The sequence below is a fragment of the Sphaerodactylus townsendi genome, linkage group LG13 (genome assembly GCF_021028975.2).
Source record: "Sphaerodactylus townsendi isolate TG3544 linkage group LG13, MPM_Stown_v2.3, whole genome shotgun sequence".
Taxonomy (NCBI): Eukaryota; Metazoa; Chordata; class Lepidosauria; order Squamata; family Sphaerodactylidae; genus Sphaerodactylus; species Sphaerodactylus townsendi.
Window position 1 is genome coordinate 22,825,423 of NC_059437.1, and position 15,855 is coordinate 22,841,277.

Here is a 15,855-nt window from a genome sequence, read left to right on the forward strand (position 1 = left end):
ACAGATGAAAACCATCCTAAGAAAACAGCGTACAATCAAATCGGTGTGTGAACTACTCCCAGTATCTGATGAATTGCCAAAGTAAGATGAACAGTGTACTTAAACCTGTGAGGGAGTGAAATTGCTTTATGTAGGTCATGGTAGGAATGATTCACAGGGAATAGTTGAGAACCAGTGGAGAAGGGAATAGTTGCACAGAACCAGAATCCAATAGAGACTAGATAGCCTGTCCCCAGTATTAAAATCCTTTGCTAGGATTAAGGTCAAGACCAAATCAGAAGATTTGTTCCAAAATCTGTGGTTTCTAACAGGGCATCTGCTTCCACATATTAATACTCAATAACCTTTGAGGCAGTCTAGCTGTAATCTGCTGATGATGTTAGTACTTAGCATTATGTAATGTGAATATATTTGTATTTTTATCCAAGCACATCCTATTTATTTATTTAGTAGCCGAGTTTATGAGTGCCCTATTCTCTCCAGTAATGTGGTATACAGAGATAGCTTGACAGTTGATAAGTCTCGGCATTGTCAGTACAAATCACAGAAGATGGTCTTGAATAAAGCCACTGTTTCTGAACCTTGCAACTCAACATCTGCATGATACTGGCCTACCTTGTTGTAAACGTTCCTTAGGATTCTTTGAATATTTTGAAGCCTAACTGCTGAATGTTTCCTTTGAATTGTTGAGACAAGGCAACTGAAACCTGTAGAGAAGAAGGGTTTGGATTTATACCTCGGTTTCTCTACTGCAAGGAGTCTCAAAGAAGCTTATAAACTTCTCCCCCTCCTCTTCCCACCACAGACATCCTGTGAGGTAGGTGGGGTGAGAGAGTTCCGAGACAACTGTGACTGGCCCAAGGTCACCCAGCAGGCTTCATGTGTAGGAGTGGGGAAACAAATCCAGTTCACCAGATAAGAGTCCTCTGCTCATGTGGAGGAGTGGGGAATCAAACCCAGGTCTCAAGATTTGAGTCAATTAACTACTACACCACACTGGCTTCGTAGTATGCACCATTATATCCTTGTGTCAAAATTAATCATTAACCTGAAAAATTAAACAGTTTATCAGTTTCATCTTTTGAAGTCACACAGATTCTGTACTAATTCATTCTGCTTCTATACCACTGAAACAATTGAGATTTCTATAATCAAAAACAGCTTTGTGCCTTCAAAAATATTTCCTACCACATCTAGAGTAAAAACTAAAAAGATACTTGTGGCACCCTAACAACTCACAGTGCAATTATATGTGGAATTAATCCAAACTACAGCATTGATTTCAATTGTGCATAGGATCAGACAACTATTGACAGAATCTCTTGTGGCTGAGCTGACTATCACATATATGAAGCATGCTAATGTATAAACAGTTCCTATTCATGGTATTTGTTGTTTAATGGGATTTTCTGTCAAGGATATTACAAACCAATTCAGCTTGGTACATCAAACAATTCGCCAACATTTTTTTACAATGACAGAACCAGTGTATTTTATTCTGTGGAAGCTAATATTTTTCCTGAATAAAGATTAACATAGCAGAAAAAAAGAACTCAGAAAACCCACAATAGCCAGAAAAAAAGAAAGAAATAAAATGGATTCTGTCATTGTTACACTTCTAAATACTAAGAGGCAACACACAATGCAAGCACAATTCTGACTGATCACTCCCTCTTGTAAAGCAAATAGAAAAACACCCATCCCTTTACATTTACAAAAATTATTAACACATCCACAAAAATTATTAACACATCTGGAAGCAAGATCCTCCTGCTTAGTCAATAGGGCTGCACCAGATTCCCCAGACATGGCAAAGAGAAAAGATGAGGAAACCCTGTTCAAAAAGCAACAGAGTAAGGCTGCATTCAAGAGGGGGGACGGTTCCATTAGACACAGTGGGATTGATATCCATGTAAACAGATACAGGGGCCGAAATGTAGCCCTAAACGCAATTCCTCAGGGGTGTTTACTCAAGAGTAAATCTCAGAGGATCCTAGGTAAGCGAGCCCTTCTGAGTAAACTCACTCCACCATTCCACTGCTCAAACCGGGCTCTCTTACCTAGGAGTAAATCCCCTTGAATCCTCTGAGATTTACTCCTGAGTAAGCACCCCTAAGGAATTGCGCTGGAAGGGGGAGACGGGAAAGGAAGGAAAACACTCCAAGCGGAGAAGCGCAAGGCCGGAGGGTCTCTCCGCGGCTCCACGGTCGGGGGCGGCCGGGTCTGTCGTGCTCCGCCCCGGGGAGGCCGGACCAGGAAGCGTGTGTGGCCGGCGGGGGCTGCCTGAGCGCGGCCTGCACGGTAAGAGAGGCAGGGCTCGAAGGGCCGTTCACCGCCAGCAAGGCCCAGCCAGGGAAGGGCAGGATGGTGCGTTGGTCGGCAACGGGGCGCCCGCAGTCTAGGCCGGCCTCGGAGTAGGTGGCTCTGCAGAGAGGTGGGGAGAGGTCGAGTGGGGAAATGGGAGGGGGCGGCGAGGCCTGCTTGGTGGTGGGTGGGTCCTATTTGGGGTGTTTTTGTCGCTACGAGAGGCGAGGGGGGCAGTAGAACGTAGGAAGGCCCTATGGGGAAGCAGAGGCCGCGTTTTGGGGTGAGAAAGAAGGGACATCTTGCAAGGCACGGCTGGGAAACATGACGACGTGCGTTGAACTGAGGGAATCAGGCCTATTCTTGTGTGATGGGGTTATGTAAATGAGTTTCTGTTGCGGAGAGGGAGACGGGCCCCCGGGAAAGGCCTGGGGTGTGTCTTTATTGGGGGGCGTGTGTGTAAAAAGCTGTATGCGAAGCGCCCCTCTGTGGGGTGTGGATGGGTTGAGTGTGGATCAGAGGTGCTTGTGTAGGGCATCTTGAAGGCAAGGGGGGAAATAAAGCAGGGGTTCAGTAGCACCTTAAAGACTAACCAACCAACCCCCCCCCTTTTTTTTAAATTCAAGGGGCTTGTTCCAGATCAGCCACGTGCACAGTAATATAGAGGGCTCTGGGGTATTGTGGAAGGGTTGTGTGGGTCAGAGGCCTCATCATGTTGCCAGGTGGCTCTCCTGTGTGGGGTGGAAGAGGAGATGAGGTGTAGGAAGTGTCTGGCAAAATTCAGTGGGGCTAGATTAGTGGTTCAGTTCTGTTCGATTCTGGTAGAGCTACCTAAAGTGTTTCGGACCATGAAGCCCATTGCCTGAGCCCATAAAGACCATTGTCAAGCTAGAATACAGGATGTTGAGCTGGGTAGCCCAAAAGTGTGATTCAATACAACAGCTTCATATGAGTTGCAGGATGGATGCCTATCTATGGGGGTACTTGTTCAGATGAAGGGATGGGAGAGCTTGATATAGGAATGGAGAGGATTAGACGCTGTTATGAAGACTGTTGCATGGCAGGAACAGAAAAACCCTAAGAGAGTTCTGTGGTGATAGGTGGAGGCAGCAGAGGCTATCTCAGAGGGTTAATGGATGGACGTAGATGTATAGGTGAATAAAATGAAGGGGTGACTGTTTATGGGTTGAACAGGTAAAAAAGAGGAATGGATCATAGGAAGAAGTGAAAGGCTTAGAGGGGATAATCATGTTGTTTACTGTTCAATCATTGATTTAAATTCTAGGGCAAGCAATGAGTGCAATGGATAGAGAATAGTGGGCGTTGTGGGGAAACGCGTCCCTGAGCATCCCTGAAGTGATCTTGGGTTCGCTCCGCTTCTGGTATGATGTTGACCTTACTGCTGCTACTCCATAAAATCCCAAATATATCTACTCATGTCAGTCTAAACCAGCGGTCTGCAACCTGTGGCTCTCCAGATGTTCGTGGACTACAAATCCCATCAGCCCCAGCCCAATTGGCCATGCTGGCTGGGGCTGATGGGAATTGTAGTCTATGAACATCTGGAGAGCCGCAGGTTGCAGACCCCGGGTCCAAACTATTTCAGTATACCAATTATGTGTGTACATAAAATTAAAACCACCATGCACATGCTTAACCTTAACTGTTAAAAGTCAACAGAAAGAAGCTTGCAGCATTTCTTCGGGATGTGCAGGCTTGGACATTAAGAGACTTCTTGAGTAAAGAAGGTTGAAACGGAAAGTAGTCTATATTTGACAAGAAAAGGTTGAGTGGTAGTTCCACCTTTCCGTGGTGATATGATGACGCAGTTTCCGTATTCACTTGGCAAGAATAGTTGTATCATCCTGGGCCAAAATTGAGTGGTACAATATTAGCCTTTGAATAGGATGGCACCTGTTTCTGTCAATTACATTTTTTAATCTCGCCCTTCTTCCCAGGAATTCAAGGTTCTTCTGTCCCTCAGTTTATCCTTACAACATTCCTGTGAGGTTGGTTAGACGGAAGGGGTTTGGCTGGATCAGGGTCCCCCATTGAGCTACATAACTGTTAAGGTAACAACCAATATCTCCCAGATCCTGGTGACCTTGTCTAATATGCCAACTGATGCATCACAGCCGAAGTATTGTGGTACAGCCTGATCAGTAGCTTTAAACAGCCACCATTGTTATCTGTTGCTTTGTGGCCATTTTCACCCTTAAAGAGTAGTTTGTGCCTCTTTGAGGCTTCATCAGAACTTCTGGTTTGATTAATTATTTGTGGTCCCAATGTTAAGGTGTATCAAGTTAAATTTATGTAGAATAATGCAATGGTCAGCTCTATTTAGTACCATAGTTAAATGTTCTTCATTGCTGGGTACTTGACTACTTACCCAAAACTTAAAATCTTGTGTAGATGTGTCCCAATATTGCTCTTTTCTGTATACTTTTAGTTTTTTTAAGAGGCAGTGCTCTCTGTTTGAACTTGAGAGTACTTGTGTTGGTTGTTTATCAAGAAAGAAGCTAACAAAAGAAAATAATTCTCCATCAATCACAAATCTGCACGTTTGGGATCATGCTGTTTTGTAGGAGGTGGAAGGAAACAGGTGACAGCTTTGCCTGCGGCTTCATTTTATTATTTAGTTCAATCTCCCTTGAGTTCTGCAATTTAGGCTGCAAAGTCTCAGAAGGGAGCTTTCTAGAATATGCCATCCATCTTTCTCACGAGTACAGTGAACAGGCAAGACAGAGAAGTACTTGGTTACCTTTTGGCTTGTGCACAAAAAAGACTGCAGAGAGACATGTTTTGGGGAGAAATTTAAATATACAAATTGGAACATCATAAATTTCATAAAGATAAAATTGGAAGACCAAGGAGGATGGATGCATGCTAAAAGCACGGTACTACAGAATCCATGGCTGATTCTGAAGAGCCAGAAAATGTCAAGTCTTTGAAAGTGTGCTGTATTCCAAGGTGTGTAAAAGTTGAATTACTGTAGGTAGTTTTAAGAATGGGCTGCTCTAAATTAAATGTTTAAGCATAGGCATTGTATTCTGTACTTTACCTTTGAAATGAATTGAGCAAGGAATACAAATGTGTGTCTTGGAACTTGTGGCTGAATTATATATCCACTTCTATGCCACATTTGTAAACTATGAATTTATGCATCCATTGCTTTTAGATTTCTGTTATTGAGAAAACATCATGATTATGTAGTTCTGGTTATCCTTCTACTGTTGGTTCTACTACTTTACTTTTCAAAAGTGAGAATAGGATCCCCCCCCCATCCTCATTTTAAGTGACTGTTGCTTTAAATATAGATGCACTGTAACTTTAGAACCTTATTTTAAGGTAATTTTAAAAGATTTGAACCATGTGTGCACTTACATGGCAGTAGGTCTCATTGAAATAAAAGGGAATTACTTCTGAGTAAACATGTGCTCTGACTGGAAAAGTGAGAACGGTGTTTCCAATTTTAATTTGGAAAGAACCATGCCTTGCCTATCAGAAGTCTGAGAAACTCTGGAATGGGCTTTTTTCCAGTCTGAAAGATGGATGGCATAAAATGACAGCTGTGTTTACTGTCTTACTGAATACATGTTTGGCCGGGGAAAAACAGCTATTCCTGGTAGCCATGTAGCATATAAGGAGCTTGCTCTATTTGCTCTTTAGCATAACTTCATTTTAATTGTTTTTCTAAAGGGCATTGGACGCCATGACTGTCACTCTAGTATGTGATCCTTCGGAAGCTATGGAGCTCTGTGCCTCTCAGCAACTCTATCTTAAGCCAGTAGCGAAATTAACAATCAGTGTGGTGCTTCCAGAACACACCAGCTCTACCCGGGCACTCTCTAAATGGGAAGTGATGGACAAGCTGAAGAATATGATTTGTCCAGACCAGTTCACCAGTGTTAAGGTTTCCAAAAGCACTAAAGGTTTCATTCGGTTTGAGGGAGAGGCAGAAACCAAGCGTTTGGTATGTAGCCTTAAGGAAAAGCTCCATGGCAAAATGATAAAACTGAATGGTTTTAAAGATGACTTGCAAGTGGTTGCTACAGAGGCATCTCCTGATTTACCAACTCCTCAGGAGTCAGAAGCCATTGTGAAGGATAGAGAATTGATGGCAGAAGATCTTGCTGAGCAAATCATTGATGTTCCCAATTGCATCCATTTGGAAGGATTGCCATGCAAGTGGTTTGCCCTAAGAGGCTCAGATAGTGAAACGCCAAGCGAAGATATCTTGAGAGCAGTGTTTGAGAGTTTTGGACAGATCAAGAACGTAGATATCCCCATGCTTGATCCTTATAGGGAAGAAGTGGTGGGAGGAAACATGAATCATTTCATTTTCCGTGGCCTGCGGACATTTGATGCTTATGTCCAGTACCAAGAGTTCAAAGCTTTTGCAAAAGCTATGGAGACACTTAAGGGCATGAAGCTGATGTTTAAAGGGGATGATGGAAAAGCTCTGGCATGTAATATTAAGGTAAGAAGCATCCTGCAGGCTCCCGTGGGGTAGCCATGCTGGTCTGTTGCAACAAAAACAATATTGTCTCTTACCACTTTAAAGGCTAACAAATTGTAGCATCAATGTTCATGGATTAAGGTACACATTATCAGGTGCGAGTGGGTGCTGAAGCAGTTCTTACTCCATGAAACTTTGATTAGTCTGGAGTGAGAATCTTTGTTACTTTCACATTCTTATGATGGTTTACTGAGCTTGGTCTTTCTTGCATGGGTGCCTGCTCCTGTGTATTGAAAGTTTATGATTGGTTATTAGAAATTATTCTTGCATTATGTCATTTCCTAAAATCTGCTTTTAATTAGCATGCCCAATTGGTGTTCCTTCTTATATTATTGTGATGTTCAATTATGTGAATTATTTGCATTTGTATTTTTTCTGTAAAATTATTTATTTTTATGCTGTGATATCAGTATACATGGTGTTTTATAGAGTTATATAAGCAACATAGACAGGCTTCCTGTTCTGGGGAATATGTCATCTAAGGTAGACAGCTGGAAAATTGTTATAACTGATTGTAAAATGAAGGTTTTTAAATTAAAAGTTTATAGATGGCTTTTAAAGTACAAATTTGCAAAGATGCTTAAGGCAGTTTGGTTTTGTTCATCTGAGTGCTACCTTAATAACTTGGATTTTAGTTTTTCAATGCATGTTCAGGTGCCTGGTTAGTCATAGGAAGGGGGTTTCACTCACATCAAATGGCTAGCCTGAAAAACGAATTTTTATTATTTTTCCTTTCTTGTACTGTTACATAAAAGTTAGCTAAATACAGTTCTGGAAGTACAAGAGATATCTGAGCTAAAAGAGACAAACATCCTAAAGATTTTTTATATTTAGAATTCCTGGGTAAATGACTGTTTTAAGGCATTGGCTATCTATATTCTCTACCACAACTCTTTGAATAGAACTTTTCAACTGCTTTTTTAAACCTGTTCCTTCCTCCTTGCAGTAACAAAGCTTTGCATTTTGGTAGAAGGATCAGCTGAGGATGAAATGATTAAAAGATTCTTGAGCTGGAGCTTGTTGCCATTTCAGTCCATGCCTGTATCATTGCTGTGTCATGGTACGTGGCATCTGTTTCTCGGTGGGAAAAATAAACCCGGCTGCATTGAAAGCAGCTAGATTTCCACAGAATGGTATGGAAGAAGAGAATGAATCTGCCTGCAATCAGGCATACGTTGGGCTTCTTGGAAAGGTCTGTACTAGATATAGCTGAGCCAAAATGGTTTGAAGGACCGAAGGACCATGTGTTTACAACTTGGAGACTGGGTTTGGAGACTTTGGGGGCTTGATCTGAGGGAGTAAACAATACTGCATTTTTGTTCTATTTATTTTGAAACAGGTATCAGCTGATACCACCAATCATTTCAGTGAGAGTTCTATAAACCAGAGGAATCTGGAACGATTAACCCTGCAAGGGCTCGAACGAGAAAGAAAAAGGGAGGAAAACAGAGGGAAAAGAAGCACTGAAAGGTGAGAAACTTGACTTCTTTAAAAGTTGACTGAAAAGAGAATAATTTGTCCAAGGTTGCATAAGCTTCACATAGAAGAAGGAAAAAACAACAACTTTATGTTCCAGTTCTGTGCCAAGACAAGATGAATTGAATAAATGTGCATAATTTCCCTATTTTTACCATTTAGCAGAATTTGTGCTGGGTTTGCTAATCATTGGGATAGGCAGTAAGCTCTGCAGGGCATTGAAGCCTTGCCTTAAACTACTGGAACTGTTATTTAGCCAACTTGCTGGCTTCTAAGATTCTGGCATATTTGCCTACAGAAAGTGTTCTTTTTGCAGCCATCAGGACTAGAAACTTGCTGTTGCTTTTTTAAAAAACAGAAGCTGTCAAGAATTCGATTCCAGCACCCAGAATTAAATTCTGGATGTATGGTTGCCTTCTGGCTGCTTCTTACTGGTCTAGCGCCAATAAAAGCATCTTGTGAGATAGTCTGCACTTGGTTCTGAAAAGACAGAAGCCCTCAAATTCTGCCTTAATGCCATCCTGACTGAGCTAAACAGTGATATAATGAGGTCTTTGTGAACATATTAACTCTTGTCTGTGTAATTTACAGAATTAATACAGCAGTGTAAAAGTTTGTCAATGGCCTTTACTTAACCATTAACCAACAAGAGCCTTCCTTTTGTGAAAGGGCACTATATCTTTTATCAGTAAGCTCTGAGAAAGCAATCGGTTGTAAATATGGAAATAAGCTGAGAGTGAACAGCAAGAGTGTAGCTCCTTAAGCCCTTGTTTGCACTTTGTTTTGTCTTTCACTTCTACCATTTGGTAAGGCAATATTATGCTGCCTTAAAGCATCATTAATTTCTGAGAAAGGACATGTTGTAGATTGGGTTCCAGTGCTGGTTGGTGAGTCCAAATGTAAATGCTTGTCTCTAATTGTTTTTTCAACCTTCCTTAGTTCTCAAGAGAGCTGCTTCAGTATCATAGTACACCTGAGCACCAAGTACACCTGAGCCAATATATTTTAGTTCTGTAGGGAGGTCTGGGCTCCACCTACTCTGTTATATTTGGAACAGAAGTTGTTATGCTAAAGACAGACCTTCTAACTCTGGATTTAAAAAAAATATTTCAACAAACTGCAAGATTTTCTTTGCCCACCCTTCTTCAAATCAAAAACGAAGACCCCTATAGTCCTGGGATTTCCAAATACCCTCTTAAGGTGGCGTTGCATATCTAATTACCTTCTGGAAAATAAATAGGAACACAGCTATATTCTTCAGGATTATTCTGTTTCCATGGAAACCTGACCATGGGCAAAATCCCAGTTGCAGTGCTTTGAGACTTTTTATAGCTGAAGCATGCTCCCCCCCCCCCCCAAATTAAAACTCACGTATTCCAGAAGGTTTACCTTTAGAGTGTATGAGAGTGGTAATTGCCTGATTTCAGAAGATCCTGCTCTTGGTTGCTGCACTAATCTCTTGATTGGAAGGAAGCTATCTCAGAGCAGTGATTTATGCAGCAATGCAACTGACAGTCAGCTTTGTGGGGTGGTAGTACTGCTGCTTCTCACTGTCAGAATGATTAAATCATACCCAGTGCAAAGCATTACCTGCTCTGAGCAGAGGCTGCCAGAACCCTACATCATACAGAGATAAAGCAGGAAGCCTCCTCTAGGTGGGTACTTTGGATTAGTTTATTACGGCACACTAGCAGTATCCTATAGCATACTAGTGCATGTCACCTCCTTAGTTTGGGCATTACTGGCCTATTTAATAGGAAATTATCACATTTATTCCTTGTTCTTCTTCAGAGGTGCTGAGAGCTGCTTATGTATGGTTCCCAGTTTACAAGGCCAAACCTTCTCATGATTGCAGACCATTCTCTGAATCAAAACTAAAATGTGAGATGTTTGCGTGCAAGATTCTGCGTAGGACAAAAGTGTAATTGTGAAACCCAAGTGAAACAATTGAGTTGGTAGCTGATCTGGGAAAAGAAGAACCAAATTCTGTACTCACTGCAGTCTAACCACAGATGTGTTCAAGTCCCAGTAATAGCATTGGGATTTAATGTGCATGTAACAGTGAGATAGATTGCTACTGTGTGACGTTAGATCTAATATTCTGGAAGATTTAAGAATACCAGACATTTCAAGTGAGGGAAACTCAGGATAGCATAAAATATTTTCCATTGCCCTGGAAATATGTAATAAGTTTTGACTCAAAACAGACATTTCTAGGAATTGCTATCCTCTCGCTCATAACTGCAAATGGTACCTTTAAAAAAATCATCCCTCCTGCCCTCCAAGGGTTAAACATTTCTGAAATGATTTTTCATCTAAATTGTCCCATAATCGCCTAGAAAAAGACGTGATGATGGTGGTGATGAAAAAAAAGTTGGAGAAGGAAAGAGGAAGTCTAAGATCAAGAGACGAGAAAAAAGACAGATAGATCGGGATGAAAAACGCCCAAGAAAGCAACAGAAGGTAACAGCTGAAGAAGAGCTGTGGCCAGAGAATATGCCTGAATGGGAAGAGAGGAAATATCTCCTAGCTCAGAGAAGAGTGGAGTCTATCAGGCTGCTTACAGTGCTGTTAAACCAAATAAAAGTAAGAATGTGTTTAAAACTCTTCTAAGTTCTAAACATCTTTGTCATAGGACTTGGACAACTATGTAGACATATATAAGAAAAGACTTTATGTCCAAGGCACCTCATTTTGATGGGTAGGTCTCTGTCTGCTGTGAGTTTGGGGTGGGAACACATGTTCATGTGGTACATACTGGGTTTCCCCGAAAATAAGACAGGGTCTTATATTAATTTTTGCATTAAAAGATGCATTGGGGCTTATTTTAGGGGTAGGGCTTATTTTAGGGGAAGTACGGTACCTTCACAATTCATTAAAGAAGGCTCTCGGTAGCCCCGTTGCTTCCCTGTCACATGTGGTGCAAGCTGCATCCTCATTGGCAGGGAACACCCTGCTGGATCACACCATCCTGATCTGTAACTACCGATAGGGCTTATTTTTGGAATAGGGCTTATATTTTAAGCCTCCTCCAAAAATCCTGAAAAATCATGATAGGGCTTATTTTCGGGGAAACACAGTAAAAAGATCATTGCTGATGAGCACATTAGTCCTTGGCAAGATCAAGGGATTTTGATGGATCTCTTTCTCTCAATTTTTCTCTCATATCCTGTGATAGTGATCATAGAAACTCCGGTAGAGTTTTTTCTTCTGATTGCCGGAGTTCCCATTACCAAGGGAATACAGTAACCCATGTTAGCATTAATTATGTCACGATAATAATTCCTAACCATGGAAGTTTGGTATTGAAATGTATTAAGTTTCTATGCAATAGAAGTGGCAGAACTGCAGCCCTTAAGCGGCAAGCCAAGTTACTCAGTGTGATTTCATGAGATTTTAAATATTATTATTTTAGAGTAAGTATAAAGGCATTTTCTAACAGAGAAATTGGGCTGGCTGATGAGAGAGCACCTCCCCAAAGATTGTTCTACCAGGCAGGGAAGTTTGGTTTATTCCTCAGGGATTGTATATTGGGACCAGGAGCCATTGACTCATGGGGCACAACCCACTGGGAAGCTTCCCTGTACAAGCCTCTTTTGGGAAAGAGGGGACGGAAAGGAGGGACCAGGAGTTGTGAAGGAGCCCATCTGTACTTTTATACAACTCCTGTTTCTTTAAGAGGGTTTGAAAACTTTCCGGTGGATACTTCTGTGTTTATTGGGGAGAGGCCTCTTTTGGATTTTCTGCCTCTGAGACCAAAAGGTCTTGGGGCTCACTCCAAATTTCATGCAACTTGGCAGCAAAGAAAAGCCACATTGACCAAAGGACCATCTAGTCCAGCATTCTGCGGACACAGTGGCCAATCAGGTCCCTGTAGGAGACCCACAAACAGGAAGACTATAAGCTTTGCGATAGGCTTCTCTGAGTTTTGTGCTGGTGTTGCTTGTTCTTTTTCTTGTAATTCTGTGTCCCTGATTTTATTTTGAAGGATTTTGTGCTGTCATCCAGGCAAGTAAGGGAGCCTCTGCTGGAAAATGAGAATGAAAGGGAGGATTGCTTTCCTGCACCTAAGATACCAAATTCATTAAAAGAGGAGTCTTGCTCTCGTAGTCTTGAGTGCAAAGAAGTGAAGAATGAGAGAGAACCTCTACATCAGTTAGTCCAATTAGATAATACCTGTACTGAGGAGGAGGAGGAGGAGCAGTATGTTGCAATTGGCTTGCCTGCATCACCTTGTCGCCTTGTGAGAACTGTTTTAAAGGAGCCAGCTGAAAGAGCAGTTAGTAGATGCTTAAAAGACAAGGCTCCGGGCTGCTATCGGGACTCTGACTTGTTGCAAGTGACAGTCACTCAAGACTGCAAAGTCAGAAAGTCTCCTGCCAGAGAGGACTGTCAAAGCCTCAACTCAAGATGCTCCCATGAAGTCTCTAGTGTCGGAAACTGCAAGAAGCAAAAGGTTTATGAAACAGAGGAATTTATACACTATTTACTAAACTACTACCAAACCCCAAGATATGCACGAATCTGTCCTGTGACACAAAACACAGGGACTGAGTCCTGGTGGCAGAGGGTGGTGTCCCATAATGGGACTGACTTCCAGGTCAGCCTGAAAAACCAAGATGCACAGTGTCTGACAGAAGCGAGTTTTGTATCAGACTTCCCTGAGAGAGACTTTCAAGATGCTGATAGCTACACATGGGAAGCAATTGAAGAGGAACCTGAGTCTGCAGAGGTTGTGGCTAAAAGCCAGGCCCACAGTAGAGAGTTCACTGGTCAATGTCTGGTATGGTATAAGAATTCACTGGGTGATGTTAGTCATAAACTACCACGTGATGAACTGAATAGTCCCTTTCTAGTAAGCACAAGTACTAATTGTGGTAATAGATTCAAAGAAGAGGATACAGGGATGAAAGTTTTAGCACCGGTCAAGCCTTTGGGCCATGTTTATAAATTGAAGGATTTATTGGAAGAGATCAGCAGCGATTCTGAATATTTTAGTGAGGCGTTCAGCGAGTCACAAAACAAAATGGAGAGAAGAAATGGGGGTTGCAGAAGTAGCTGCAAGGCCTGGCCTCTCAGCCGGGAAAGAGCAAGAGAATTGCTGATTTGTGTCCAAAATGGTGATTGCAGCAAACGCAGTTTCTGTTCAAACTCTGAGTGCTGTGACTTGACAAAGGATCCCGAGCAAAGGCTTAAAACTACATTCAAGAGATCCAGCAGTAAATTAAGGCATGAAGGGCGAAAACTTCAGTGGCTGTCCAGTGAAGAGGAGCAAGAAGCGAGCAGGAAGAAGAAAAGAAAGAAGAAAAGGTCCTCCGATAACTCTTCGCATGACAACGAGCCTCAGTTTCTTGAAGCAAACCATTGTGGAGAGCTGGAAGCCCTCAGCAAGATGCAGAGAAAATGTAGCAAGGTTTTACATCACAAAATGAAATTCAAAACACTCCATGCCATGGCGGAAGAGGTAAAAACAAAAGGCGTTCATTTAAATGACTTTCAGCTTCGAGAACCCCACCAAGAGGCAGGTAAGGGGAAAGCAGATATTAGTGAGATGGGTGAAAGATGGCGTGAAACCAAGGAGCAGCTGAGAGCTTGCAAAGTCAGAGTCAAAAGGTAATCAGGTGAGTTCAGGGAGGTGGTGGAAATAGTGAAATGTACAAGTGACACAAGACACTGGGCATATAAAGATGGAACAACTCTCAATTCTGCAAGCTCCTTTCGGATGAGCAGCTACTGTCACTTGGGCATTCCTGAGTCTTGAGTTTTTGCTGCCACTCTTTCCCCATCTCCAGGGAACTTGCTGTTAAGAAGAGAAGCAGAAACAGATTCTGACGATTGGCCTTTGTTTCCTGTTGAAATAGTTTAGACAAATGAATAGTCTGACTCTTTCTGTGGAGCAGAAGTTAGAAGAGGATTCTAATTTCATCAGATTTGGAGGACCGAGGGGATCTGGGAACAGTTGAAGGTGGAAGATCAAGATGGGTTCTTTTTATACAACTTTTTGAAAACTTAACTGTTAGACATATGGTGATAGAGGTGTTTTCTTGGGCCTTTTGTTTGCATGCTGGGGAAGGTAGGGTAACTCTAAACAACCTGCTTGGTAAAATTGGTGGCAAAATCAGTCTTGGTGGTGTTGAGGCTACAACTAAGGACCAAAAAAACTATTACTGAAGTGCATGATGTAAGCTGTTTTGAAGAATTTGCTAGACATCTGAGCTGAGCGAACTGAACAATCCCCACTGAATTTGGGAGAAGCCACAGAATCTGTGGGTTCTGCTTTGCAGTCTAATGTACCATTAGAGGAGTTTTGCATAAACTAATTGTTAGCCAGATGAATAAACTTTAACTTAAAAGATTCAAAGAAGTATTGCCTTAGTAAGAGGAAGGGGCACATGGTGCAGGAGGAAAAAAACCCGATTGCCAAGAAAGAAAAGGAGCATATTTATAATGAACTGCACTCTTTGCCATTTGAGATGTACATCGGGTTGGTATATGCACATCAGGTAGTTACATAGGTGTCAAACTCATGTCCTCCAGGTGTTATGGACTACAGTTCCCACCATGCTGGCAGGGGATGATGGGAACGGTAGTCCATAACATCTGGAGAGACGCGAGTTTGACACCTGTGGGGTAGTATATGACTTGCCAGATGTTGTATATTGGTGCAACTCTGTTATTGCCCGTCTCCATTGGTTTTTTTAAAATACAAGGTGTGAGTAGGCTCAAGCAAGTACCGTGGTTCCAAGGCTGTGCTCCCATTGTTCTACCTAAGTCTGTTGCCCCTTGGCATACAGCTGTGTCATTCTCAAGATTTTGTTTTGGTTTTTGTTTTGCTGCAACTTGGCAGCGCTTGTCTACAATCACAGTTGGTATATGTTCTGTTTAACAAAAACCAGTGAGCCACACCAGTCTGCCAAAGATTCCCATTCATAACTGGTTCACAAATATATTGTAGACTAGATTACTCCTCCTCCAATTCTCAAAAATTGGAGGAACTTCAGATCTTGGCAGGCTAGGGATATTTTTCTCTGCTTCTGTTGGGTTGAATAGTTCTGGAATGCTGAATGGGGAATAATCTGGACAGAGCTTTGAACAGAGCGCGTTTGAAATATTTAATGCTGGTTGGTATTTTCACCTTCAAGTGAATGACTTAGATCTAGATTGTCTGAGTCACAGAAATTGTCTTATTCATTTAATATTTAATATTTGTATGGAAACCCGGAAAGAGGTATGATGGTGCTGATAAAATCCAGGACTATAATTTGCAAATAACCTGACTGATTTCAGTAGGATTACTCAAGTAGGTCGTGCTGAAACCCACAAGCAGTGGTATCAGTTACTTTACCCAGTTACCTTACTATGTGGCCAACAGCGCTGTGGAATACTGTTCCAAATGAAGAGGGGGACACCAACATATTTTAGTTAAATTAAAAAAAACTGCATGGTTTCCACTTCTTTTATTTGTTGTGTGTCACAATAACTTTCACAATACACATTCCCTAGCATACCATCCTTGTTTGTCAACCTCTGCTCCAATAAAGTAGTAATGAACCAAA

At 41.8% G+C, this 15,855-nt stretch overlaps 1 protein-coding gene across 2 annotated transcripts; it reads left to right on the forward strand.

Moving 5' to 3' along the window:
* The first annotated feature begins 2,311 nt into the window (after positions 1-2,311).
* On the forward strand, positions 2,312-15,855 carry LOC125442822 (A-kinase anchor protein 17B-like). 2 transcript variants are annotated; one of them, XM_048514548.1, is made up of 6 exons: positions 2,312-2,434; positions 4,263-4,376; positions 6,004-6,784; positions 8,163-8,293; positions 10,639-10,885; positions 12,288-15,855. In XM_048514548.1, exons 3-6 carry the CDS (start codon positions 6,017-6,019, stop codon positions 13,914-13,916), a joined length of 2,775 nt encoding a protein of 924 aa, XP_048370505.1. In that variant the 5' UTR covers positions 2,312-2,434; positions 4,263-4,376; positions 6,004-6,016; the 3' UTR covers positions 13,917-15,855. The 2 variants fall into 2 exon arrangements, with proteins under 2 accessions (XP_048370505.1, XP_048370504.1); XM_048514547.1 differs by lacking the exons at positions 2,312-2,434; positions 4,263-4,376 and adding an exon at positions 5,201-5,274.